General features: G+C 41.4%; 1 protein-coding gene across 8 annotated transcripts in view; it reads right to left on the bottom strand.

Annotated features, from left to right (window-relative positions):
- Nucleotides 1-836: 836 nt before the first annotated feature.
- The window catches only part of IARS1 (isoleucyl-tRNA synthetase 1), a 110,048-nt gene continuing 83,964 nt past the window's right edge, over nucleotides 837-26,920 (bottom strand). For 4 of the 8 annotated variants that reach the window (XM_067744954.1, XM_067744956.1, XM_067744957.1 and 1 more), the window contains exon 34: nucleotides 5,086-18,382. In XM_067744954.1, the coding sequence (XP_067601055.1) occupies nucleotides 18,087-18,382 (296 nt within the window). In that variant the 3' untranslated portion in view covers nucleotides 5,086-18,086. The other 4 variants (XM_067744962.1, XM_067744960.1, XM_067744958.1 and 1 more) reach the window with 4 other exon arrangements.

The following is a 26,920-nucleotide window of genomic DNA, read 5'->3' as shown; positions in this document are numbered from 1 at the left end:
ACAAAGCACCGAGCTGATCTCTCTGTGCTATGCGGCTGCTTCCCACTAGCTATCTATTTTACGTTTGGTAGTATATATAAGTCTATGCCACTCTCTCACTTCGTCCCAGCTTACCCTTCCCCCTCCCCATGTTAAATTGTCTTTTTATTTCTCCTCAGCCACAGCACAGTTCACATAGGCTGTCAAACTTCAGCCTCAAATATACATTCTCTCCAGTCTCTTCTCAACTTTGGGCAACACAAAGCATTTGTGAAGAATCCTGACCAAAGGGATCCAAGATGACTAAGTTTGGGGCCCCCTCTATCACATGGCTGGACCTGGGGATCCCTGGACCACAGTCCCTCCTGACCAGGTAGAGCATGAGTGAGAGAGCATTCCTGCTTTATTTCTTTGTATTAGTGTATCTAATGCCATGTCTCTCCATTCATTTTGGTGACATATGTACATGGAAAATAAAAATGTTCTTCTCTCTCAACTTTCACTGTCATTGAATGAATTGTTAAATCTTAATTTAGTATTCAAAATCTTAACTTGAATTTTTAAAGCATTTATGTCTGTTATTACCCATCAGACTGTCATGAATCTGGGTTTTTAAAATCTGAAGCATATATCATTTGGGGTCCATCTTTCAAGAATCCAGAAATAGGTACAAAATTGAAATATTTAGAAAACCACAAGTTAAACATTTTAAAAAATCACAAAAGCCAACATATGTAGTAACATTTAACTTCCTAAGACATCTAATAGTTGCCATTGTACATTGGCTGCACAAATTTTTCCTTTTTTTAAAAAAAACAACTTTTTTGAGGTAATATTTACGTCATGAAATTCACCCATTTCTTTCTTTCTTTTTTTTTTTTTTTGGCGGTACGCGGGCCTCTCACTGCTGTGGCCTCTCCCGCTGCAGAGCACAGGCTCCGGACGCGCAGGCTCAGCGGCCATGGCTCATGGGCCCAGCCGCTCCGCGGCATGTGGGATCCTCCCGGACAGGGGCACGAACCTGCGTCCCCTGCGTCGGCAGGCGGACTCTCAACCACTGCACCACCAGGGAAGCCCAAAATTCACCCATTTCAATTCACCCAATTCAATGAATTTTAGTAACTATAACAAATTGTGCAGCCATTACCACAATTCAGTTTTAGAACATTTCGATAAGCCCAACAAGATCCCCTTGCCCACTTGCAGGCCCTGACAACAACTAATCTACTTTCTGTCTCAATTGATTTGATGTCTGGACTTTTCATACAAATGCAGTTGTACAATATGTGGGGTCTTCTGTGTCTGGCTTCTTTCACTTATCATAATGTTTTTGAGATTCATCCATGCTTTAGCATGTACCAGTACATCATTCTTTTTAATTACCAAATAATATTCCATTGTATGAATATACCACATTTTCCTTGTCCATTCATTAGTTAATGAACATTTGTGTTGTTTTCACTTACTGACATTTATAAATAATAATACTGTAAACGTTCATGTACAAGTTTTTTTTGTGGGTAGACATTTTCATTTACTGCATACAGATACCTAGGAGTGGAATTGTGGGGTCATATGGTAAATTTATCACATTTATATTTTAGGGTGCCCCCCACATTCTGCTTTCTAGTAGAATTATTTATTCTTTTGTTCTACCTTCTACACCAGTCTGGGAATACCTTGAGAGCAGGAACCAGGCTTCACACATGATTGTTTCCCCCATTATGCCTTGTTTATTGTTTGGTAAATGAACAATGGGTTCTGGTCAATCACTCTGATGCAGGAAAGAAAACAATGTTACTCAAGCCTGGGCTCTGAAGTGTGAGGCTGAGGCACATAATGGGCCAACAAGAAATTGAGGATCAGCAAGAGGAGTATAGGAAACTATGCTCAATTGCATTATTGTTGCCAATTCTTCAACCCTCTCCATATCTCTGCTCTTTGCTGTGTGACTTTCCATATGCTTCCACTGAAGCTACAGTCTATTTCTCTGCCCCACTGATGTTGGGCATAGTCATATGACTTGCTCTTGCCAATGAGGTAGGCACAAGTGACAGTGTACCAGCCCTGAGACTAAGCTTAACAGTCATGTGTTTCTACTGCCGCTTCAGAAGCTTCTGTCATCACTATGATAAGAAATTGTCTTGGGTAGCCCTGTGGTCTAGGGAGGATGAGAGAGACACGTGGAAAAGACCTATATGTAATTTGCGCTTGGATCCAGTCGAGCCTGGACCAGCTGACTCCCAGCCAACCTATAGACTTAAGAATGAGAATAAATGATGGTTCTGTTAAGCTACTGAGTTTTGGGGTGTTTCATTATACAGGATTAGTGTGGCAATTGTTGACTGATATAGAAACCAAATAAAGATTATCCTACACAGGTATAAAGCCAGGATACTTCAGACTTGGAATTCTGAATGTAGATCTCATTGGCACAGAAGTGGAAGCTAGAAAATATGCCAACAGGAATGGATAAAGACAGAGTGGTTAGGTGAGTGCTTGTCAGTTGAAGAGATTGAGAAGGGTGTGGAAGGCCAATAATAATATTTTATATTAATACATTATATATAATATAAATATTATTATACCAACAGTTATCCTTCATGGATCAAAATGCTAGGAACTGTGGTAGAAACTTTAGCAGACATTTTTCATTTATTCCTTACAATATTCTTGCTATTAGAAAATGAGGGTAAGCAGGAATTCCCTGGCTGTCCAGGCGTTAGGACTCGGTGTTTTCACCGCCGTGGCACCAGGGTTCAATCCCTGGTTGGGGAACTAAGTTTCTGTAAGCCACATGGTGTAGCCAAAAAAACAAAACAAAACAAAAAAAAGAGGGTAATCAAGCACTGAGAGAGTTATAAATAACAACCTTTGGTCAGATACCTGGCAAGGAGCTGAATTTGAACCCATAAATTTAAACCCAGGTACTCCAAAGCCAGTGGACTGGGCTGTCTCCCTGTGTGTGTGTACATGTAAGGAAAACAGACTATTTAACACTAGTACTTTAGAATGTGGGGATACTTCCTAAAATATAGAAGACATAAATTGATACTTACCAGCTCAAGAAGGGAAGAAAGGGTACTTCCTGAAATACAGAAGACATAAATTGATACTTGCCAGCTCAAGAAGGGAAGAAAGGTTTTGGTAAGTAGTAAGTCCTTAATATGTCATGCAAGAAAATGAAGATATCTGAGAAGTTAATTGAGCATTTTTGGTTTAATATCAGTAGAGTCAGGTCTAGGCTGGATAAACTGTCCCATCCATCCATCCATCCTCCACCCATCTGAGTTGTGTTCCCAAGGTGGCTGTCTAACCCTGATTTGCAGTTTTTTGGTTTTGTCAGGCACTGAAATTTCCACTTCTCTTGCCTATGCTACAAATTTGTGATATGATTTCTATATTCCCAACTTCACCCCATTATCTTCTACTCTTATCCGCTTTTACTGCCCTCCACAGACCCCTTGATACTTATCCTTGATAGTGTAAAGAGATTATTAAGGTTATTAGGAACAACATTTGGAGTTGGGAGACAGAGGCATTTAAAATGGAAACCTGAGCTTCATTAGTAGTTTGGTATCTGCCACCTGGATCTTTCTTTCCTTTGAATCCTCCTCAGGCCAGCAACGGGAAAATGTTGCTGATGCCTGATACCTGTATTTAGAATATTCATTTTTAATGTACCTGCTTGGAAGCTTATATTAATGTCATCTTCTTATTCTCCTTAAGGTTTGCTCTTTGGAAGATCCACAGACCTCTCTAGATTGAAAAGCTCTGTTGTGTGCTGGATAGTAGGCATTTATAAACTGCCTAGTGTGTGCAGTGTGCTGTGTTTGGTGCTCTCTGCTTACAGTATAGAAGCTTAAAATCTCTTAGCCTATAGCGTAGAAGCTTTAAATGTCCAGATTCTTGTCATATACTGATGTAAAACAACAGGGAAAAAACCTTTGATCTGTGGAGGCAGCTTGCTCAAATGCACATAAACATGTTTGTCTCTCATGATGGTAATGATAAATGGTGTCTAGTAGTTCACAATGTCCTTTCACAAAGTCACAGCAGGGCTTCTAAAACTTGGTACTATTAATATTTGGGGCTAGATAATTCTTTGTTGTGGGAGCCATCCTGTGCACTGTAGGATGTTTAGCAGCATCCCTAGCCTCTACTCACTTAGATGTGAGCAGCACCCCCACCGACCAGTTGTTGACAACCAAAAAAGTCTCCAGACTGCCAAATGCTCCCTTCCCTGGGGGGCATTATCACCTCTAGTTGAGAATCACTGCCTCACATAATTCTCAGAACAATTCTAGTTTTCTGGAAAGATGGAGTAGATGCACTTTTTCCCTGTTCATTCCTCTAAGTACAACTAAATCCCTGGAAATTACAAATAAATCAAACATAAGAAGGCTCTGAAATGTGGAGAGAAGAAGGCAGAAAGACAACGGTTCTTGGGACCTAAGGAGTCTGCACTTACTTTCAGTGTGTGGGAGGTGGGGTTTCCCCACACCATCATGCAATTCGTGGGTTTTTTTTGGTAATTAATTAATTAATTTGGGGCTGCGTTGGGTCTTCATTGCTGCGTGCGGGCTTTCTCTAGTTGGCGAGCAGCAGCTACTCTTCGTTGCAGTGTGTGGGCTTCTCACTGTGGTGGCTTCTCTTGATGCAGAGTACGGGCTCTAGGCACGCAGGCTTCAGTAGTTGCAGCATGTGGGCTCAGTAGTCGTGGCTTGCGGGCTCCAGAATGCAGGCTTAGCAGTTGTGGTGCACGGGTTCAGTTGCTCTGTAGCATGTGGGATCTTCCCGGACCAGGGCTTGAACCCGTGTCCCCTGCACGGCAGGCGGATTCTTAACCACTGGGCCACCAGGGAAGTCCCCCATCATGGAATTCTTGGACACCAGCTGGGTGTCCTACAATTCAACTCAATTCTGACACTGTTTACCTGGAGATAGCACTAGATTCCACATGTTAATGGCTCAGATCCACAAGACTGATCCCTTCACTTCAGATGCCAATCTCAAGTCCAAGTTGTCACCTGGGCTTCTGATAGGATATAGATTCCAATGACCCCTTCCTTGGGTTTGATAAATTTGCTAGAGCTGCTCACAGAATTCAAGAGAAACATTTTATTTATTGGATTACCAGGTTATTATAAAAGGATATAATTCAGGAACAGCCAGATGGAAGAGATGCATAGGGCAAGGTATGGGGGACAAATAAGGAGCCTCCATGCCCTCTCTAGGTGTGCCACTCTCCCCATATCTCCGAGTGTTCACCATCCCAGAAGCTCTCTGAATCTTGCCCTTTGGGCTGTTATGGAGGCCTCGTTACATGGGCATGATTGATTAAATCACTGGCCACTGGTGATTGAACTCAATCTCCAGCCCCTCTCCACTTCCTGGAAGTTGGGGAGGTGGGGGTGGGACTGAAAATTCCAACCCTCTAATCACATGGTTGGTTCTCCTGGCAACCAGTCCTCATCCTTAGCCATTGTCCAAACATAACAAGAGACACCTTTATCTTTCATTACAGGAAATTACAAGGATTTTAGGAGCTCTGTGCCAGAAATAGGGACAAAGACTAAATATATGTTCATTATAAATCACAATATCACAGGACCCAAGGAACAAAATGCTGGTCAGTTCTTTGGGTTTTCTTTTTGCCTTGTATATCCTAGACTTAGAGCTGAAGAAGCCAACAATTCAGGAATGCGACAGGGTGCAGACAAAAAAAAAAAAAAGCCCCCCCAAATCTCTAGTCAAAATGCTAGGGGGAGCTTCAAGATGGCGGAAGAGTAAGACGTGGAGATCACCTTCCTCCCCACAAATACATCAGAAATACATCTACATGTGGAGCAACTCCTAATTGAATGCTGGCAGAAGACAGGAGACCTCCCAAAAGGCAAGAACTCCCCACGCACCTGGGTAGGGCAAAAGAAAAAAGAATAAACAGAGATAAAAGGATAGGGACGGGACCTGCACCAGTGGGAGGGAGCTGTGAAGGAGGAAAGGTTTCCACACACTAGAAGCCCCTTCACGGGTGGAGACTGCGGGTGGCGGAGGGGAGAGACTTCAGAGCCACGGAGGAGAGCACAGCAACAGGGGTGCAGAGGGCAAAGCGTAGAGATTCCTGCAGAGAGGATCGGTGCCGACCAGCACTCACCAGCCCAAGAGGTTGTCTGCTTGCCTGCTGGGGCGGGTGGGGGCTGGGAGCTGAGGCTCGGGCTTCAGGCTTCAGAGCTCAGACCCCAGGGAGAGGACTGGAGTTGGCTGGATGAAACAGCCTGAAGGGGGCAAGTGCACCACAGCTAGCCGGAAGGGAGTCTGGGAAAAAGTCTGGAACTGCCGAAGAGGCAAGAGAATTTTTCTAGCCTCTTTGTTCCCTGGTACGCGAGGAGAGGGCCATTTAAAGGAGCTCCAGAGACGGGTGCGAGCTGTGGCTATCAGCGCGGACCCCAGAGATGGGCATGAGATGCTAAGGCTGCTGCTGCCGCCACCAAAAAGCCTGTGTGCGAGCATAGGTCACTATCCACACCCCCCCTTCGAGAGCCTGTGCAGCCCGCCACTGCCAGGGTGCCGTGATCCAGGCACAACTGCCCCAGGAGAACACGCAGCATGCCTCAGGCTGTTGCAATGTCACGCCCGGCTCTGCCACCGTAGGCTTGCCCCTCCCTCCCCGCTGCCTGAGTGAGCCAGAGCCCCTGAATCAGCTGCTCCTTTAACTCCGTCCTATCTGAGCGAACCCTCAGGCGACCTACGTGCAGAGGCGGGGCCAAATCCAAAGCTGAACACCGGGAGCTGTGCGAACAAAGAAGAGAAAGGGAAATCTCTCCCAGCAGCCTCAGGAGCAGTGGATTAAATCTCCACAGTCAACTTGATGTACCCTACATCTGTGGAATAACTGAATAGACAACGAATCATCCCAAATTGAGGAAGTGGACTGTGGGAGCAACGATATATATATATTTTTCCCTTTTTCTCTTTATGTGAGTGTGTATGATTCTGTGTGTGATTTTGTCTGTATAGCTTTGCTTTTACTATTTGTCCTAGGGTTCTGTCTATCAGTGTTTTTGTTTTTTTAGTATACTTTTTAGCGCTTGTTATCATTGGTGGATTTGTTTTTTGGTTTGGTTGCTCTCTTCTTTCTTTCTGTTTTAATTACTTTAAAAATATTTTTCAATAATTATTTTTAAATTTTTATTTTAATCACTTTATTTGATCTTCTTCTTTCTTTCTTTCTTTTTTATTTCTCCCTTTGATTCTGAGATATGTGGATGACAGGCTCTTGGTGCTCCAGTCAGGCGTCAGGGCTGTGCCTCTGAGGTGGGAGGGCCAAGTTCAGGACACTGGTCCACAAGAGACCTCCCAGCTCCACGTAATATCAAACAGCAAAAATCTCCCAGAGATCTCCATGTCAATGCCAAGACCCAGCTCCACTGAACAACCAGCAAGCTCCAGTGCTGGACACCCTATGCCAAACAACTAGCAAAACAGGAACACAACCCCACCCATTAGCAGAGAGGCAGCCTAAAATCATAATAAGGCCACAGACACCCCAAAACACACCACCAGACATGGAGCTGCCCACCAGAAAGACAAGATCGAGCCTCATCCACCAGAACACAGGCACAAATCCACTCCACCAGGAAGCCTGCACAACCCACTAAACAAACCTTAGCCACTGGGGACAGACACCAAAAACAACAGGAACTACGAACCTGCAGCCTGTGAAAAGGAGACCCCAAACACAGTAAGTTAAGTAAAATGAGAAGACAGAAAAACACATAGCAGATGAAGGAGCAAGGTAAAAACCCACCAGACCTAACAAATTAAGAGGAAATAGGCAGTCTACCTGAAGAAGAATTCAGAATAATGATAGTAAAGATGACCCAAAATCTTGGAAATAGAATGGAGAAAAGACAAGAAACATGTAACAAGGACCTAAGAGAACTAAAGAGCAAACAAACAGTGATGAACAACACAATAAATGAAATTTAAAATTCCCTACAAGGGATCAATAGCAGAATAACTGAGGCAGAAGAACAGAAAAGTGACCTGGAAAATAAAATAGTGGAAATAACTACTGCAGAGCAGAATAAAGAAAAAAAAAGAAAAGAATTGAGGACAGTCTGAGAGACCTCTGGGACAACATTAAATGTACCAACATTCGAATTACAGGGGTCCCAGAAGATGAAGAGCAAAAGAAAGGGACTGTGAAAATATATGAAGAGATTACAGTTGAAAACTTGCCTAATATGGGAAAGGAAATAGTTAATCACCTCCAGGAAGCACAGAGAGTCCCACACAGGATAAATCCAAGGAGAAACATGCCAAGACACATATTAATCAAATTATCAAAAATTAAATACAAAGAAAAAATATTAAAAGCAGCAAGGGAAAAACAACAAATAACACACAAGGGAATCCCCATAAGGTTAACAGCTGATCTTTCAGCAGAAACTCTGCAAGCCAGAAGGGAGTGGCAGGACATATTTAAAGTGATGAAAGGGAAAAACCTACAACCAAGATTATTCTACCAAGCAAAGATCTCATTCAGATTTGATGGAGAAATTAAAACCTTTACAGACAAGCAAAAGCTAAGAGAATTCAGCACCACCAAATCAGCTTTACAACAACTGCTAAAGGAACTTCTCTAGGCAGGAAACACAAGAGAAGTAAAAGACCTACAATAACAAACCCAAAACAATTAAGAAAATGGTAATAGGAACATACATATTGATAATTACCATAAATGTAAATGGATTAAATGCTCCAACCAAAAGAAATAGAATGGCTGCATGGATACAAAAACAAGACCTGTATATATGCTGTCTACAAGAGACCCACTTCATGCGTACGGACACATACAGACTGAAGGTGAGGGGAAGGAAAAATATATTCCATGCAAATGGATATCAAAAGAAAGCTGGAGCAGCAATTCTCATAACAGACAAAATAGACATTAAAACAAAGACTATTACAAGAGACAAAGAAGGACACTACATAATGATCAAGGGATCAATCCAAGAAAAAGATAAAACAATTGTAAATATTTATGTACCCAACATAGAAGCACATCAATACATAAGGCAAATACTAACAGCCATAAAAGGGGAAATCAACAGTAACACAATCATTAGTAGTGGACTTTAACACCCCACGCTCTCCAACGGACAGATCACCCAAAATGAAAATAAAAAAGGAAACACAAGCTTTAAATGATACATTAAACAAGATGGACTTAATTGATATTTATAGGACATTCCATCCAAAAACAACAGAATACACTTTCTTCTCAAGTGCTCATGGAACATTCTCCAGGATAGATCATATCTTGGGTCACAAATCAAGCCTTGGTAAATTTAAGAAAATTAAAATCATATCAAGTATCTTTTCTGACCACAATACTATGAGACTAGATATCAATTCCAGGAAAAAGATCTGTAAAAAATACATACACATGGAGGTTAAACAATACACTACTAAATAGCCAAGATATCAGTGAAGAAATCAAGGAGGAAATAAAAAAATATCTAGAAACAAATGACAATGAAAACACGATGACCCAAAACCTATGGGGTGCAGAAAAAGCAGTTCTAAGAGGGAAGTTTATAGCAATACATTTCTACCTCAAGAAACAAGAAAAATCTCAAAAAAAAACCTTAACCTTACACCTAAAGCAATTAGAGAAAGAAGAACAAAAAAACCTCAAACATAGCAGAAGGAAAGAAATCATAAATATTAGATCAGAAATAAATGAAAAAGAAATGAAGGAAACGATAGCAAAGATCAATAAAACTAAAAGCTGGTTCTTTGAGAAGATAAACAAAATTGATAAACCATTAGCCAGACTCATCAAAAAAAAAAGGGAGAAGACTCAAATCTGTAGAATTAGAAATGAAAATGGAGAAGTAACAACTGACACTGCAGAAATACAAAGGATCATGAGAGACTACTACCAGCAACTATAGGCCAAAAAATGGACAACCTGGAAGAAAGGCACAACTTCTTAGAAATGTGCAACCTGCCAAGACTGAGTCAGGAAGAAATAGAAAATATGAAGAGACCAATCACAAGCACTGAAATTGAAACTGTGATTAAAAATCTTGTAACAAACAAAAGCCCAGGACCAGATGGCTTCACAGGCGAATTCTATCAAACATTTAGAGAAAAGCTAACACCTATCCTTCTCAAACTCTTCCAAAATATAGCAGAGGGAGGAACACTCCCAAACTCATTCTACGAGGCCACCATCACCCTGATACCAAAACCAAAGATGTCACAAAGAGAGAAAACTACAGGCCAATATCACTGATGAACATAGATGCAAAAATCCTCTAAAAAATACTGGCAAACAGAATCCAAGAGCACATTAAAAGGATCATATACCATTATCAAGTGGGGCTTAACCCAGGAATGCAACGATTCTTCAATATATGCAAATCAATGTGATAAACCATATTAACAAATTGAAGGAGAAAAATCATAAGATTAACTCAATAGAAGCAGAGAAAGCTTTCGACAAAATTCGACACCCATTTATGACAAAAACCCTCCAGAAAGTAGGCATAGAGGGAACTTACCTCAACATAACAAAGGCCATATATGACAAACTCACAGCCAACATCATACTCAATGGTGAGAAACTGAAACCATTTCCACTAAGATCAGGAACAAAGCAAGGTTTCCCACTCTCACCACTATTATTCAACATAGTTTTGGAAGTTTTAGCCACAGCAATCTGAGAAGGAAAAGAAATAAAAGGAATCCAAATCGGAAAAGAAGAAGTAAAGCTGTCACTGTTTGAAGATGACATGATACTATACATAGAGAATCCTAAAGATGCTACCAGAAAACTACTAGAGTTAATCAATGAATCTGGTAAAGTAGCAAGATATAAAATTAATGCACAGAAATCTCTTGCATTCCTGTACACTAATGATGAAAAATCTGAAAGTGAAATGAAAGAAACACTCCCATTTACCATTGCAACAAAAAGAATAAAATACCTAGGAATAAACCTACCTAGGGAGACAAAAGCCCTGTATGCAGAAAACTATAAGACACTGTTGAAAGAAATTAAAAATGACACAGACAGATGGAGAGATATTTCATGTTCTTGGATTGGAAGATTCAATATTGTGAAAATGACTCTACTACCCAAAGCAATCTACAGATTCAATGCAATCCCTATCAAGCTACCACTGGCATTTTTCACAGAACTAGAACAAAAAATTACACAATTTGTATGGAAACACAAAAGACCCTGAATAGCCAAAGCAATGTTGAGAAAGAAAAACGGAGCTGGAGGATTCAGGCTCCCTGACTTCAGACTATACTACAAAGCTACAGTAATCAAGACAGTATGGTACTGGCACAAAAACAGAAATATAGATCAATGGAACAGGATAGAAAGCCCAGTGATAAACCCATGCACATATGGTCACCTTATCTTTGACAAAGGAGGCAAGAACAGAGTGGAGAAAAGACAGCCTCTTCAAAAAGTGGTGCTGGGAAAACTGGACAGCTACATATAAAAGAATGAAATTAGAACACTCTCTAACACCATACACAAAAATAAACTCAAAGTGGATTAAAGATCTAAATGTAAGGCCAGAAACTATCAAACTCTTAGAGGAAAACATAGGCAGAACACTCTATGACATAAATCACAGAAAGATCCTTTTTGACCCACCTCCTAGAGAAATGGAAATAAAAACAAAAATAAACAAATGGGACCGAATGAAACTTAAAAGCTTTTGCACAGCAAAGGGAACCATAAACAAGACAAAAAGACAACCCTCAGAATGGGAGTAAATATTTGCAAATGAAGCTACTTGACAAAGGATTAATCTGTAAAATTTACAAGCAACTCATGCAGCTCAATAGCAGAAAAACAAACAACCCAATCCAAAAATGGGCAGAAGACCTAAATAGACATTTCTCCAAAGAAGATATACAGATTGCCAACAAACACATGAAAGAATGCTCAACATCATTAATCATTAGAGAAATGCAAATCAAAACTACAATGAGATATCATCTCACACCAGTCAGAATGGCCATAATCAAAAAATCTACAAACAATAAATGCTGGAGAGGGTGTGGAGAAAAGGGAACCCTCTTGCACTGTTGGTGGGAATGTAAATTGATACAGCCACTATGGAGAACAGTATGGATGTCCCTTAAAAAACTAAAAATAGAACTACCATATGACTCAGCAATCCCACTACTGGGCATATACCCTGAGAAAAGCATAATTAAAAAAGAGTCATGTACCACAATGTTCATTGCAGCACTATTTGCAATAGCCAGGACATGGAAGCAACCTAAGTGTCCATCATCGGATGAATGGATAAAGAAGATGTGGCACATATATACAATGGAATATTACTCAGCCATAAAAAGAAACTAAATTGAGTTATTTGTCGTGAGGTGGATGGATCTAGAGTCTGTCATACAGAGTGAAGTAAGTCAGAAAGAGAAAAACAAATACCGTATGCTAACACGTATATATGGAATCTAAAAAACAAACAAAAAATGATCATGAAGGACCTAGGGGCAAGATGGGAATAAAGAAGCAGGCCTAGTAGAGAATGGGCTTGAGGATACGGGGAGGGGGAAGGGTAAGCTGGGACAAAGTGAGAGAGTGGCATGGACATATATACACTGTCAAATGTAAAACAGATAGCTAGTGGGAAGCAGCCGCATAGCACAGGGAGATCAGCTCGGTGCTTTGTGACCACCTAGAGCGGTGGGATAGGGAGGGTGGGAGGGAGGGAGACGTAAGAGGGAAGAGATATGTGGATATATATATATGTATAACTGTTTCCCTTTGTTATAAAGGAGAAACTAACACACCATTGTAAAGCATCCAATAAAGATGTTAAAAAAAGAAAATGTTAGGGGAACCACTGACTGAAACCGCCCACCCTGGCCAAGCACCATAGTAACCACTTGCATGAGTTATCTTACAACAGGAGATCCTGGTAAGGAATGAGGAACTAACAAGCTACCACCAACCAGAAGAATTCAGGAAAGGTCAAAAGGAGAGAGGAGATTCCAGTCCATATGTCCTACCAACCTCCCAGAATCCTTCTCACTGGAATCCATCTTTGCTGAGTGATGCACACGCCACAAGGAATGACCCTGAGTCACAATGATTGGCCAGAGACAACCTGGAAACTAACCCAATTACCATAAATCCCAAGACTGTGAGCCACGAGCCATGTGGCAGGGCAGTTCTCCTGGGTTCCCTTACCCTGCTGCTCTCCACCTGGGTGCCCCTTCCCAATAAAGTGTTTTGCTTTGTCAGCACGTATGTCTCCTCGGACAATTCATTTCTGAGTGTTAGACAAGAGCCCACTCTCAGGCCCTGGAAGGGGCTCCCTTCCTGCAACAAAAGGGCCAGAAAAGCCTAACAAGACAGAAAACTTTTAGAGAATAACCTCTCTACTCCAGCAAAATACCATAAAATACACTGTGGCTGCATCCCAGCACACCAGCAAAGTCCAGATTTCTACCCTCAAGTACTTTGTTATAACGAAGTATTCCCAATCATCCCCACTCCCTACTCACTGGGATGGTGTTGCAGAAGACTGAGTAGGGAGTATGAGTTTATTTCTTTCAACTCCTTGGTTAAATTTATTCTTAAATATTTTATTGGTTTTGATACTATTGTAAATAGGGTCATTTTCTTTATTTCGTTTTCATATAATTCATCATTAGTGTACAGAAATGCTACCATTTTTTGTATGATAATTTTTTTTTTTTTTTTTTTTTTTTGCGGTACGCGGGCCTCTCACTGTTGTGGCCTCTCCCGTTGCGGAGCACAGGCTCCGGACGCACAGGCTCAGTGGCCATGGCTCATGGGCCCAGTCGCTCCGCGGCATGTGGGATCCTCCTGGGCTGGTGCACGAACCCGTGTCCCCTGCATTGGCAGGCGGACTCTCAACCACTGCACCACCAGGGCAGCCCCGTATGATAATTTTGAATCCTGTAACTTTACTGAATTCATTGATTGGATCTAGACACTGGTGTTAGTGTCGGTTGATTCTTTTCTCATTTGAATTGTGATTTTTTTGGTTCTTAAAGTAAAGGGTGATTTTCTATTGTTAGGAGGCTTAGGTTCCTATTTAATCTTTCATTTTAGCAGGTAGGTATCCTGCTCTGTTTAGTATGCAGGTCTTAACCTCCTTTTGTGGATCGTGGTTCCACTGACAGTTTTAGCGGCTTTTAGCAGCTTTGTGGTACCATTTTGGTCTGCTTTAACTAAGTGCCACTGGGGCTCCCTGCTGGTGCTGCCTGAGGATTCTTCCCAGGCTTGGATGCTGGGTCTCTCCCCGGGATGAGGGGTTTTCTGGCCTCAAGGAACTAAGAGGCTTCTCTGTCCCAGAGTTTGTTGGGGGATATCCCCTATCTTTGCACTAGAGGTCACATGCTTGTTATGGGGAGGCTTTCTTCTCCCCCACCCCCTGGTCCTCTCTCTCCTCTCCCACACACCAGTTACCCTAGCCACCCTGGTGGCTAGGAGTCTCAGGAGAGGGGAGTCTCAGGCCAATGAAGACAAGAGGCTGCCTTGTCTGGGTGCTTATGGCAGGATGCCCCCTGCTGGTTGTCCCCTGTAATGCCAGGTCTCTGGTAGGAAGTGGGGCTTATTGTTTACTGCTTATTGTTAGCAGAGCTCCCTTGTTGATGGCACTGGGTTTACCCGGTGTAGTTTGAGGGACTTCTGTTTGCTCTGTGGGAGGAATGAACTACCTGGGCTCTCTTTTGTTGCTAGGTTGGGTCACCGTCTTTTGTTGGGTGGGGAACTTTATGACATCCTACCACTTGTCTTGTTTTTCCAGTCACGACGTTCCAAACCAGTTCACCTTTCTCTTAACACTTTTCAGAATTCTCCTTTGGTTGCCTGCTTAGTTATTTCCATGGCTTTTAGTTGTTTTTATCCAGAGAAGCAAGAAAAACAGGTCTGTGCTCTTGTATGGACCTGAAGTCTATGCTTAACTTTTTAAGAAACTGCTAAACTGTTTTCCAAATTAATGGTCTTGTTTTATATTCCCAACAGCAGTGTTATGAGAGGTCCAGGTGCTCTCACATCCTTGCCAACACATGATATGGTCAGACTTTTAACTTTTAGTCATTCTAGTGGGTGTGTAATGATTCTCATTGTGGCTTTAATTTCCATTTCCCTAATGACTAATGATGCTGAACATCATTCATGTGCTTATTTGCCATTTGTATACCTTCTTTGGTGAAACATCTGTTCAAATCTTTTGCCAGATTAAAAAAACTGGGTGGTTTCTCTTATCATTGAGATGTAAGAGCTCCCTATATATTCTAGATACAAGTCCTTTGCCAGATATGTTTTGCAAATATTTCCTCTCAGTCTGTTGGTTGCCTTTTTATTATCTATACAATATCTTTTGAAGAAGTGAAGTCTTTAATTTTCTAAGTTCAATTTACTTATATTTTCTTTTATAGTTCTGCTTTTTGTAACCTACTTAAGAAATCTTCGCCTAGCTCAGAGTGTATTATGCTCTATTAAATTATCACAAACTTAGCAGGTTAAAACAACACAAATTTATTGTTCCACATAAGTTGGTAAATCAGAAGTCTGGTGAATTTAGATGATTTCTTTGCCCAAGACCAAAGTGAAGGTGTTGACTTGCTTGGCTCTTATCAGAAACTTCTGGAAAGAATCCATTTCTAAGGTCAGTCAGGATCCTGGCAGTTTCTAGTTCCTTTCTGTTGTAGGACTGAGGTCTCCTTGCTGTCATCTGGGGTTGACCTTAGCTCCTAGAGGCCCTTCTCCAGTTCTTGCACATGGGTCCCAACATCACAGAGCCAGCAACAGTAGAGCAAATACTCATGTTTGGAATTTATTACCTCCCCTTCTGCCAATTTCTCTTGCCTCCAGACAGAGAAAGTTCTCTGCTTTTAAAGGCTCCTGTGATTAGATTGGGCCCACTCAGATAAACCAGGATAATCTCTTTAATCTTAAAGCCTATAACCTTTATCACAGCTGCAAAGATCTTTAGCATGTAACATATATATAGGTTCCAGAGATTAAGATGTGGGCATCTTTGGGGGACTATTTTACCTACCATACAAGGTCACTAAGATTTTCTTGTTTTCTTCTAGAAGTTCTATAATTTTAGTTCTTACATTTAGTTCTGTTAAATATACATTTATTGTGGTAAAATATATTTTGTCATATTTTATGTTTATTGTATTTATATTTGATAGTTTTGAGTCCTTTTGTTTATGGAGAGGTATAGGCCAAGGTTCTGGGTGTGTATGTCTATGGCAATCCACTTATTCCAGCACCATTTTGGGGAAAAGATGACCCTTTTCCCATTGACGTCCTTGGCATCATCAAAAAAAAAAACAAAAATCAATTGAAAATAAATGCATGGGGCTTCCCTGGTGGTGCAGTGGTTGAGAGTCCGCCTGCCGATGCAGGGGACACGGGTTCGTGCCCCGGTCTGGGAAGATCCCACGTGCTGCGAAGCAGCTGGGCCCGTGAGCCATGGCCAATGAGCCTGTGCGTCTGGAGCCTGTGCTCCGCAACGGGAGAAGCCACAACAGTGAGAGGCCCGTGTACCGCAAAAAAAAAAAAAAGAAAAAAAAAGAAAATACACGTATGGGTATATTTCTGGATTCTCTATTTTGCCCTAATGATCTATTTGTTATCTTTATGCCAATTCCATAGTCTTAATTAGTTTCATAAATCGTGTAATCAGGTTAATTAAATCCTCCAACTTTGTACTTCTCTTTGAAAATTTATTTGGTTCTTGAATCCTCTGCATTTCCATATAAAATATAAAACTAGCTAGTTAATGTTATAAAAAAAATCCTGCTGGGGTTTTGACTGGGATTACATAGAATCTATAGATCAATTTGGGAGAACTGTCAGCTTAACAATACTGTCGCTGGATCCATGAAAATTGTTATAAACTGAGTTGTTTCCTCAAAATTCAAATGTTGAAGTTCTAATGCCCATGTGACTGTATTTGGGGATAGAGCCTTTATAAAGGTAATTAAGGTTAAATGAGGTCATGGGGGTGGGGGCCTAATCCAATAGGACTAGTGTCCTGACAAGAAGACACCAGGAGTTCACACACATAAAGAGGTCATGTGAGGACACAGTGAGAAGGTAAAAGCCCTCAGGAGAAATCAAACCTGCAGACTTGGTGATATTGGACTCCTAGCCTCCAAAACAGTGAGAAAATAAATTTCTCTTGTTTAAGCCACCCTGTCTGTGGTATTTTGTTATGACAGCCCTAGCTGACTAATATGACCATATCTCTTTTAATTATATGGGCTTTATTATCTCTAAGCAATATTTTATAATTTTCAGGGTATAGGTACTGCACATCTTTGGTCAAATTTATCCCTGAGTATTTCATATTTTTTGATGCTATTAGAAATAATTTTAAATTTCACCTTCTTCCACTTATTAAAAATAAACTTTCTATTTTAGAATAGTTTCAGACTTATAGAAAAGATAGTACAGAGTTTCCATATACTCCACACCCAGTCTATCCTATTGCTAACTAACACCTTGCATTATCGTGGTACATTTTTTGCAATTATTGAACAAACAATAAAACAGTACTGTTAACTAAACCCCATACTTTATTTGTATCCTCTTGTCTGTGAGTTTCTCACACATTCCTTGTTTTTGATGACCTTGAGAGTTTTGAAGAGTCATGTATTGGTAGAATGTCTCTCAATTTGGGTTTGTCTTATGTTTTCCTCATGGTTAGACTGGGGTTATAAGTTCTTGGGAAAACAGAAGTGAAGTGCTAATCTCATCAAGTCCTATCAAGATTATATGCAGGTAGACCTTCAAGATGGCAGAGGAGTAAGACATGGAGATCACCTTCCTCCCCACAAATACATCAAAAATACATCTACATGTGGAAAAACTCCTACAGAAAACTTACTGAATGCTGGCAGAAGACCTCAGACTTCCCAAAAGGCAAGAAAATCCCCACGTACATGGATAGGGCAAAAGAAAAAAGAAAAAACAGAGACAAAAGGATAGGATGGGACCAACTCTGGGAGGCAGCTGTGAAGGAGAAGTTTCCACACACTAGGAAGCCCCTTCACTGGTGGAGATGGTGGGTGAGTGGGTGGGGGGAAGCTTTGGAGCCATGGAGGAGAGCGCAGCAACAGGAGTGCAGAGGGCAAAGTGGAGAGATTCCCACACAGAGGATCAGTGTGAACCAGCACTCACCAAACTGAGACACTTGTCCGCTCACCCGCTGGGGCAGGTTGGAGCTGGGAGCTGAGGCTCGGGCTTTGGAGGTCAGACCCCAGGAAGACGACTGGGGTTGGCTGCATGAACACAGCCTGAAGGGGGCTAGTGTGCCACAGATAGCTGGGAGGGAGTCTGGACCTGCTGGAGAGGCAAAAGACCATCGTTTTTGGGGTGCACAAGGAGAGGGGATTCCTGCTGTGTGTGCCCACAAGAGGCAGAGCACCATCTAAGTGGGCTCTGGAGATAGGCGCAAGCTGCGGTTATCAGCATGGACCCCAGAGATGGGCATGAACTGCTAATGTTGCCGCTGCTGACACCAAGAATCCTGTGTGCAAGTGCAGGTCACTACCCACATCCCTCGGGGAGCCTGTGCAGCATGCCACTGCCAGGGTCCCGTGATCCAGGGACAACTTCCCTGGGAGAACACTCGGTGAGCCTCAGGATGTTGCAATGTCATGCTGGCCTCTGCCGCTGCAGGCTCGCCTCGCATTCCAATTATGACTGCCGTACCCCTCCCTCTCCCTGGCCTGAGTGAGCAAGAGAGCCCTAATCAGCTGCTGCTTTAACTCCCTCCTGCCTGGGTGGGGAACAGGTGCCTGAGGGGAGTCTACATGCAGAAGCAGGGCCAAAACCAAAGCTGAACCCCAGGAGCTGTGCGAACAAAGAAGAAAACAGGGAAATTTCTCTGAGCATCCTCAGGAGCAGAGGATTAAATCCCCGCAATCAACTTGATAAACCCTGCATCTGTGGAATACCTAAATAGACAACAAATGTTCCCAACACTGAGGTGGTGGACCTAGGGAGCAACTGCAGACTTGGGGTTTGCTTTCTGCATCTGATTTGTTTTTGGTTTTATGTTTATCTTTAGTTTTTAGTGCTTGTTATCATGGGTGGATTTGTTTACTGGTTTGGTTGCTCTCTTCTTTTTTTAAAAAATTATATTATTATTTTTAAATTTTTAATATATTTTTCACTTTTTCTCTTTTGGTGAGTATGTGTATGTTCCTTTGTGTGATTTTGTCTGTTTAGGTTTGTTTTTACCATTTGGTTTGGGGTTCTATCTGTTCGTTTTTTAAATTTTCTTCCTTTCCTTCCAAGCCGTGTGGCTGGCAGGGTCTTGGTGCTCTGGCTGGGTGTTGTGCCTGAGCCTCTGATTGGGGAGAGCCGAGTCCAGGACACTAGGCCACCAGAGACCTCCCAGCCCCATGTAATATCTATCAGCAAGAGCTCTCCCAGAGATCTCTGTCTCAACACTAAGACCCAGCTCCACCCAATGGCCTGGAAGCTCCAGTGCTGGAAGCCCCATGGCAAACAGCTAGCAAGAGGGGAACACAACCCCACCCATTAGCAGAGAGGCTGCCTAAAGTCATACATACTAAGTTCACAGAAACCCCAAATCACAACACTGGACGTGGCCCTGCCCACCAGAAGGACAAGATCCAGCCCAACCCATCAGAGTACAGGCACCACTCCCCTCCACCAGGAAGCCTACACAAGCTACTGAACCAACCTCACCCACCAGGGGCAGAAACCAGAAATAAGAGGAGCTACGAACCTGCAGCCTGTGAAAAGGAGACCACAAACACAGTAAGTTCAACAAAGTGAGAAGACAAATATGCAGTAGATGAAGGAGCAAGGAAAAAAAACCCACCAGATCAAACAAATGAAGAGGAAATAGGCAGTCTACCTGAAAAAAGAATTCAGAGTAAATGATAGTAAAGATAATCCAAAATCTCAGAAATAAAATGGAGAAAATACAAAAAACGTTTAACAAGGAACTAGAAGAACTAAAGAGCAAACAAACAAGCATGAACAACACAATAAATGAAATTAAAAATACTCTAGGAGAGGACTGAGGTTGGCGGCGTGAACACAGCCTGCAGGGCGTTAGTGCACCGCGGCTGGCCGGGAGAGAGTCCGGGGAGAAGTCTGGAACTGCCGAAGAGGCAAGAGACTTTTACGTCCCTCTTTGTTTCCTGGTGCACGAGGAGAGGGGATTAAGAACGCTGCTTGAGAGAGCTCCAGGGACGGGCGCCAGCCGCGGCTAAAAGTGCGGAGCCCAGAGACAGACATGAGATGCTAGGGCCGCTGCTGCCGCCACCAGGAGGCCTGTGTGCGAACACAGGTCACTAGCCACACGCCCTTCCGGGGAGCCTGTGCAGCCCGCCACTGCCAGGGTCCCGGGATCCAGTGACAACTCCCCCGGGAGAACGCACAGGCACGCCTCAGGCTGCAACGTCTCGCCGGCCTCTGCCGCTGCAGGCCCACCCCACACTCCGTGCCCCTCCCTACCCCCGGGCCTGAGTGAGCCAGAGCCTCCGAATCAGCGGCTCCTTTAACCCCGTCCTGTCTGAGCAAAGAACAGACGCCCTCCGGCGACCTACACGCACAGGCGGGGCTAAATCCAAAGCTGAGCCCCTGGGAGCTGTGAGAACAAAGAAGAGAAAGGGAAATCTCTCCCAGCAGCCTCAGAAGCAGAGGATTAAAACTCCACAATCAACTTGATATACCCTGCATCTGTGGAATACCTGAATAGACAACCAATTATCCCAAATTAAGGAGCCCTGTGGATGAAAGGCTCTTGGTGCTGCAGCCAGGAGTCAGTGCTGTGCCTCTGAGGTGGGAGAGCCAACTTCAGGACACTGATCCACAAGAGACCTCCCAGCTGCACATAATATCAAACAGCAAAAATTTCCGAGAGATCTCCATCTCAACGCCAGCACCCAGCTTCACTCAACGACCAGCAAGCTACAGTGCTGGACATCCTATGCCAAACAACCAGCAAGACAGGAACCCAACCCCACCCATTAGCAGAGAGGCGGCCCAAAATCATAATAAGTCTACAGACACCCCAAAACACACCACCAGACGTGGACCTGCCCACCAGAAAGACAAGATCTAGCCTCATCCACCAGAACACAGGCACTAGTACCCTCCACCAGGAAGCCTACACAACCCACTGAACCAACCTTAGCCACTGGGGACAGACACAAAAAACAACAGGAACTACGAACCTTCAGCCTGCAAAAAAGGAGACCCCAAACACACTAAGATAAGCAAAATGAAAAGACAGAAAAACACACCGCAGATGAAGGAGCAAGATAAAAACCCATCAGACCTAACAAATGAAGAGGAAATAGGCAGTCTACCTGAAAAAGAATTCAGAATAATGATAGTAAGGTTGATCCAAAATCTTGGAGATAGAATGGACAATAGAATGGACAAAATGCAAGAATCAGTTAACAAGGACCTAGAAGAACTAAAGATGAAACAAGCAACGATGAACAACACAATAAATGAAATTAAAAGTACTCTAGATGGGATCAATAGCAGAATAACTGAGGCAGAAGAACGGATAAGTGACCTGGAAGATAAAATAGTGGAAATAACTACTGCAGAGCAGAATAAAGAAAAAAGAATGAAAAGAACTGAGGACAGTCTCAGAGACCTCTGGGACAACATTAAACGTACCAACATTCGAATTATAGGGGTTCCAGAAGAAGAAGAGAAAAAGAAAGGGACTGAGAAAATATTTGAAGAGATTATAGTTGAAAACTTCCCTAATATGGGAAAGGAAATAGTTAATCAAGTCCAGGAAGCACAGAGAGTCCCATACAGGATAAATCCAAGGAGAAATACGCCAAGACACATATTAATCAAACTGTCAAAAATTAAATACAAAGAAAACATATTAAAAGCAGCAAGGGAAAAACAACAAATAACACACAAGGGAATCCCCATAAGGTTAACAGCTGATCTTTCAGCAGAAACTCTGCAAGCCAGAAGGGAGTGGCAGGACATATTGAAAGTGTTGAAGGAGAAAAACCTGCAACCAAGATTACTCTACCCAGCAAGGATCTCATTCAGATTTGATGGAGAAATTAAAACCTTTAGAGACAAGCAAAAGCTGAGAGAGTTCAGCACCACCAAACCAGCTCTACAACTGCTAAAGGAACTTCTCTAGGCAAGAAACACAAAAGAAGGAAAAGACCTACAATAACAAACCCAAAACAATTAAGAAAATGGGAATGGGAACACACATATCGATAATTACCTTAAATGTAAATGGACTAAATGCTCCCACCAAAAGACACAGATTGGCTGAATGGATACAAAAACAAGACCCATATATTTGCTGTCTACAAGAGACCCACTTCAGACCTAGAGACACATACAGACTGAAAGTAAGGGGATGGAAAAAGGTATTTCATGCAAATGGAAACCAAAAGAAAGCTGGAGTAGCAATTCTCATATCAGACAAAACAGACTTTAAAACAAAGACTATTAGAAGAGACAAAGAAGGACACTACATAATGATCAAGGGATCGATCCAAGAGGAAGATATAACAATTGTAAATATTTATGCACCCAACATAGGTGCACCTCAATACATAAGGCAAATACTGACAACCATAAAAGGGGAAATCGACAGTAACACATTCATAGTAGGGGACTTTAACACCCCACTTTCACCAATGGACAGATCATCCAAAATGAAAATAAATAAAAAAAAAAAAAATAAAGAGATCAAGTAGCATTTATAATAGAGGAAGCATTGTTATCCTAGCATGAATATAATGGTGATATGAAAAATATAATAATAAAATGATAAAAAAAAAAATACTCTAGAAGGAATCAATAGCAGAATAACTGAGGCAGAAGAACGGATAAGTGATCTGGAAGATAAAATAGTGGAAATAACTGCCGTAGAGCAGAATAAAGAAAAAAGAATGAAAAGAATTGAGGACAATCTCAGAGATTTCTGGGACAACATTAAACGCACCAACATTCGAATTATAGGGGTCCCAGAAGAAGAAGAGAAAAAGAAAGGGGCTGAGAAAATATGTGAAGAGATTATAGTTGAAAACTTCCCTAACATGGGAAAGGATATAGTCAATCAGGTCCAGGAAGTGCAGAGTCCCATACAGGATAAATCCAAAGAGAAACATGCCAAGACACATATTAATCAAACTATCAAAAATCAAATACAAAGAAAAAATATTAAAAGCAGCAAGGGAAAAGCAATAAACAACATACAAGGGAATCCCCATAAGGTTAACAGCTGATCTTTCAGCAGAAACTCTGCAAGCCAGAAGGGAGTGGCAGGACATATTTAAAGTGATGAAAGGGAAAAACCTACAACCAAGATTACTATACCCAGCAAGGATCTCATTCAGGTTTGACAGGGAAATTAAAACCTTTACACACAGGCAAAAGTTAAGAGAATTCAGCAGCACCAAATGAGCTTCAACAAACGCTAAAGGAACTTCTCTAGGCAGGAAAGACAAAGAAGGAAAAGAGCTACAAAACAAACCCCAAACAATTAAGAAAATGGCAATAGGAATATATATATTGATAATTACCTTAAAAGTAAATGGATTCAGTGCTCCAACCAAAAGACACAGACTGGCTGAATGGATACAAAAACAAGACCTGTATATATGTTGTCTACAAGAGACCCACTTCAGAGCTAGGGACACACACAGAATGAAAGTGAGGGGATGGAAAAAGATATTCCATGCAAATGGAAATCAAAAGAAAGCTGGAGTAGCAGTTCTCGTATCAGACAAAATAGACTTTAAAATAAAAACTATTACAAGAGAGAAAGAAGGATACTACATAACGATCAAGGGACCAATCCAAGAAGAAGATATAACAATTGTAAATATTTAGGCACCCAACTTAGGAGCACCTCAATACATAAGGCAAATGTTAACACAAATTGACAGTAACACAATAATAGTGGGGACTTTAACACCCCACTTTCACCAATGAACAGATCATCCAAAATGAAAATAAATAAGGAAACACAAGCTTTAAATGACACATTAAACAATATGGACTTAATTGATATTTATAGGACATTCCATCCAGAAACAACACAACACACTTTCTTCTCAAGTGCTCATGGAACATTATTCAGGGTAGATCATATCTTGAGTTACAAATCAAGCCTTGGTAAATTTAAGAAAACTAAAATCGTATCAAGTATCTTTGCAGCCCACAATGCTATGAGACTAGATATCAATTACAGGAAAAAAACTATAAAAAATACAAACACATGGAGACTAAACAATACGCTACTAAATAAACAAGAGATCACTGAAGAAATCAAAGAGGGAATCAAAAAATATCTAGAAACAAATGACAATGAAAACACGATGACCCAAAACCTATGGGATGCAGCAAAAGCAATTCTAAGAGGGAAGTTTATAGCAATACAATCCTACCTCAAGAAACAAGAAAAATCTAAAATAAACAACCTAACATTACATGTAATTAGAGAAAGAAGAACAAAAAAAACCCTAAACTTAGCAGAGGGAAAGAAATCATGAAGATCAGAGCAGAAATAAATGAAAAAAAAAAAAAAGAAGGACACAATAGTAAAGGACAATAGAAGTAATAGCTGGTTCTTTGAGAAGATAAACGAAAGTGATAAATCACTGGCCAGACGCATCAAGAAAAAATGGGAGAAGACTCAAATCAATAGAATTGGAAATGAAAAAGAAGTAACAACTGACACTGCAGAAATACAAAGGATCATGAGAGACTACTACCAGCAACAATATGCCAATAAAACGGACAATCTGGAAGAAATGGACAAATTCTTAGAAAAGCACAACCTTCCAAGACTGAACCTGGAAGAAATAGAAACTATGAACAGACCAATCACAAGCACTGAAATTGAAACTGTGATTTAAAATCTTCCAACAAACAAAAGCCTAGGACCAGATGAATTCACAGGTGAATTCTCTCAAACATTTAGAGAAGAGCTAACACCTATCCTTCTAAACTCTTTCAAAATATAGCAGAGGGAGGAACATTCCCAAACTCATTCTACGAGGCCACCATCACCCTGATAACAAAACCTGACAAAGATGTCACAAAAATAGAAAATTACAGGCCAGTATCACTGATGAACATACACGCAAAAATCCTCAACAAAATACTAGCAAACAGAATCCAACAACACATTAAAAGGATCATACACCATGGTCCAAGTGCGGTTTATACCAGGAATGCAAGGATTCTTCAATATAGACAAATCAATGAATGTGATACACCATATTAACAAATTGAAGGAGAAAAACCATATGATAGGGGCTTCCTTGGTGGCGCAGTGGTTAAGAAGCCTCCTGCCAATGCAGGGGACACGGATTTGAGCCCTGGCTTGGGAAGATCCCACATGCAGCAGAGCAACTAAGCCTGTGCACCACAACTACTGAGCCCGCATGCTACGACTACTGAAGCCCGTGCGCCTAGAGCCTGTGCTCTGCAACAAGAGAACCCAGCACAATGAGAAGCCCACGCACCGCAACGAAGAGAAGGCCCTGCTTGCCACAGATACAGAAAGCCCGTGCAGCAACTAAGACCCAATGCAGCCAAAAAATAAATAAAATAAATTTAAAAACCCCACAAAACCCATATGACAATCTCAATAGATGCAGAAAAAGCTTCTGACAAAATTCAACACCCATTTATGATAAAAACTCTCCAGAAAGTGGGCATAGAGGGAACCTACCTCAACATAAAAAAGGCCATATATGACAAACCTACAACCAACATCATTCTCAATGGTGAAAAACTGAAACCATTTCCTCAAAAATCAGGAACAAGACAAGGTTGTGCACTCTCACTACTATTATTTAACATAGTTTTGGAAGTCCTAGCCATGGCAATCAGAGAAGAAAAAGAAATAAAAGGAATCCAAATTGGAAAAGAAGAAGTAAAACTGTCACTGTTTGCAGATGACATGATAGTATACATAGAGAATCCTAAAGATGCTACCAGAGAACTATTAGAGCTAATCAATGAATTTGGTAAAGTATCAGGATACAAAATTAATGCACAGTAATCTCTTGCATTCCTATACACTAACGATGAAAAACCTGAAAGAGAAATTGAGGAAACACTATTTACCACTGCAACAGAAAGAATAAAATAACTAGTAATAAACCTACCTAAGGAGGCAAAAGACCTGTATGCAGAAAGCTATAAGACACTGATGGAAGAAATCTAAGACAATACAGATGGAGAGACATACCATGTTCTTAGATTGGAAGAATCAACACTGTGAAAATGACTATACTACCCAAAGCAATCTACAGATTCAATGCAATCCCTATCAAACTATCAATGGCATTTTTCACAGAACTAGAACAAAAAATTTTACCATTTGTATGGAAACACAAAAGACCCTGAATAGCCAAAGCAATCTTGAGAAAGAAAAACGGAGCTGGAGGAATCAGGTTCCTGGACTTCAGACTATACTACAAAGCTACAGTAATCAAGGCAGTATGGTCCTGGCACAAAAACAGAAAGATAGATTAATGGAACAGGATAGAAAGCCCAGAGATAAACCCACACACATATGGTCACCTTATCTTTGATAAAGGAGGCAAGAATATACAATGGAGTAAAGGCAGTCTCTTTAATAAGTGGTGCTAGAAATTGGACAGCTACATGGAAAAGAATGGAATTAGAACACTTCCTAACACCATACACAAAAATAAACTCAAAATGGATTAAAGACCTAAATTTAAGGCCAGTCACTTTAAAAGTCTTAGAGGAAAACATAGGCAGAACACTTTATGGCATAAATCATAGCAAGATCCTTTTTGACCCACATCCTAGAGAAATGGAAATAAAACCAAAAATAAACAAATGGGGCCTAAGGAA

Source organism: Pseudorca crassidens, chromosome 7 (genome assembly GCF_039906515.1).
Source record: "Pseudorca crassidens isolate mPseCra1 chromosome 7, mPseCra1.hap1, whole genome shotgun sequence".
NCBI classification, from domain to species: domain Eukaryota; kingdom Metazoa; phylum Chordata; class Mammalia; order Artiodactyla; family Delphinidae; genus Pseudorca; species Pseudorca crassidens.
The sequence above is the reverse complement of the archived record's forward strand: the minus strand, read 5'-3'. Positions and strand labels throughout refer to the sequence as shown.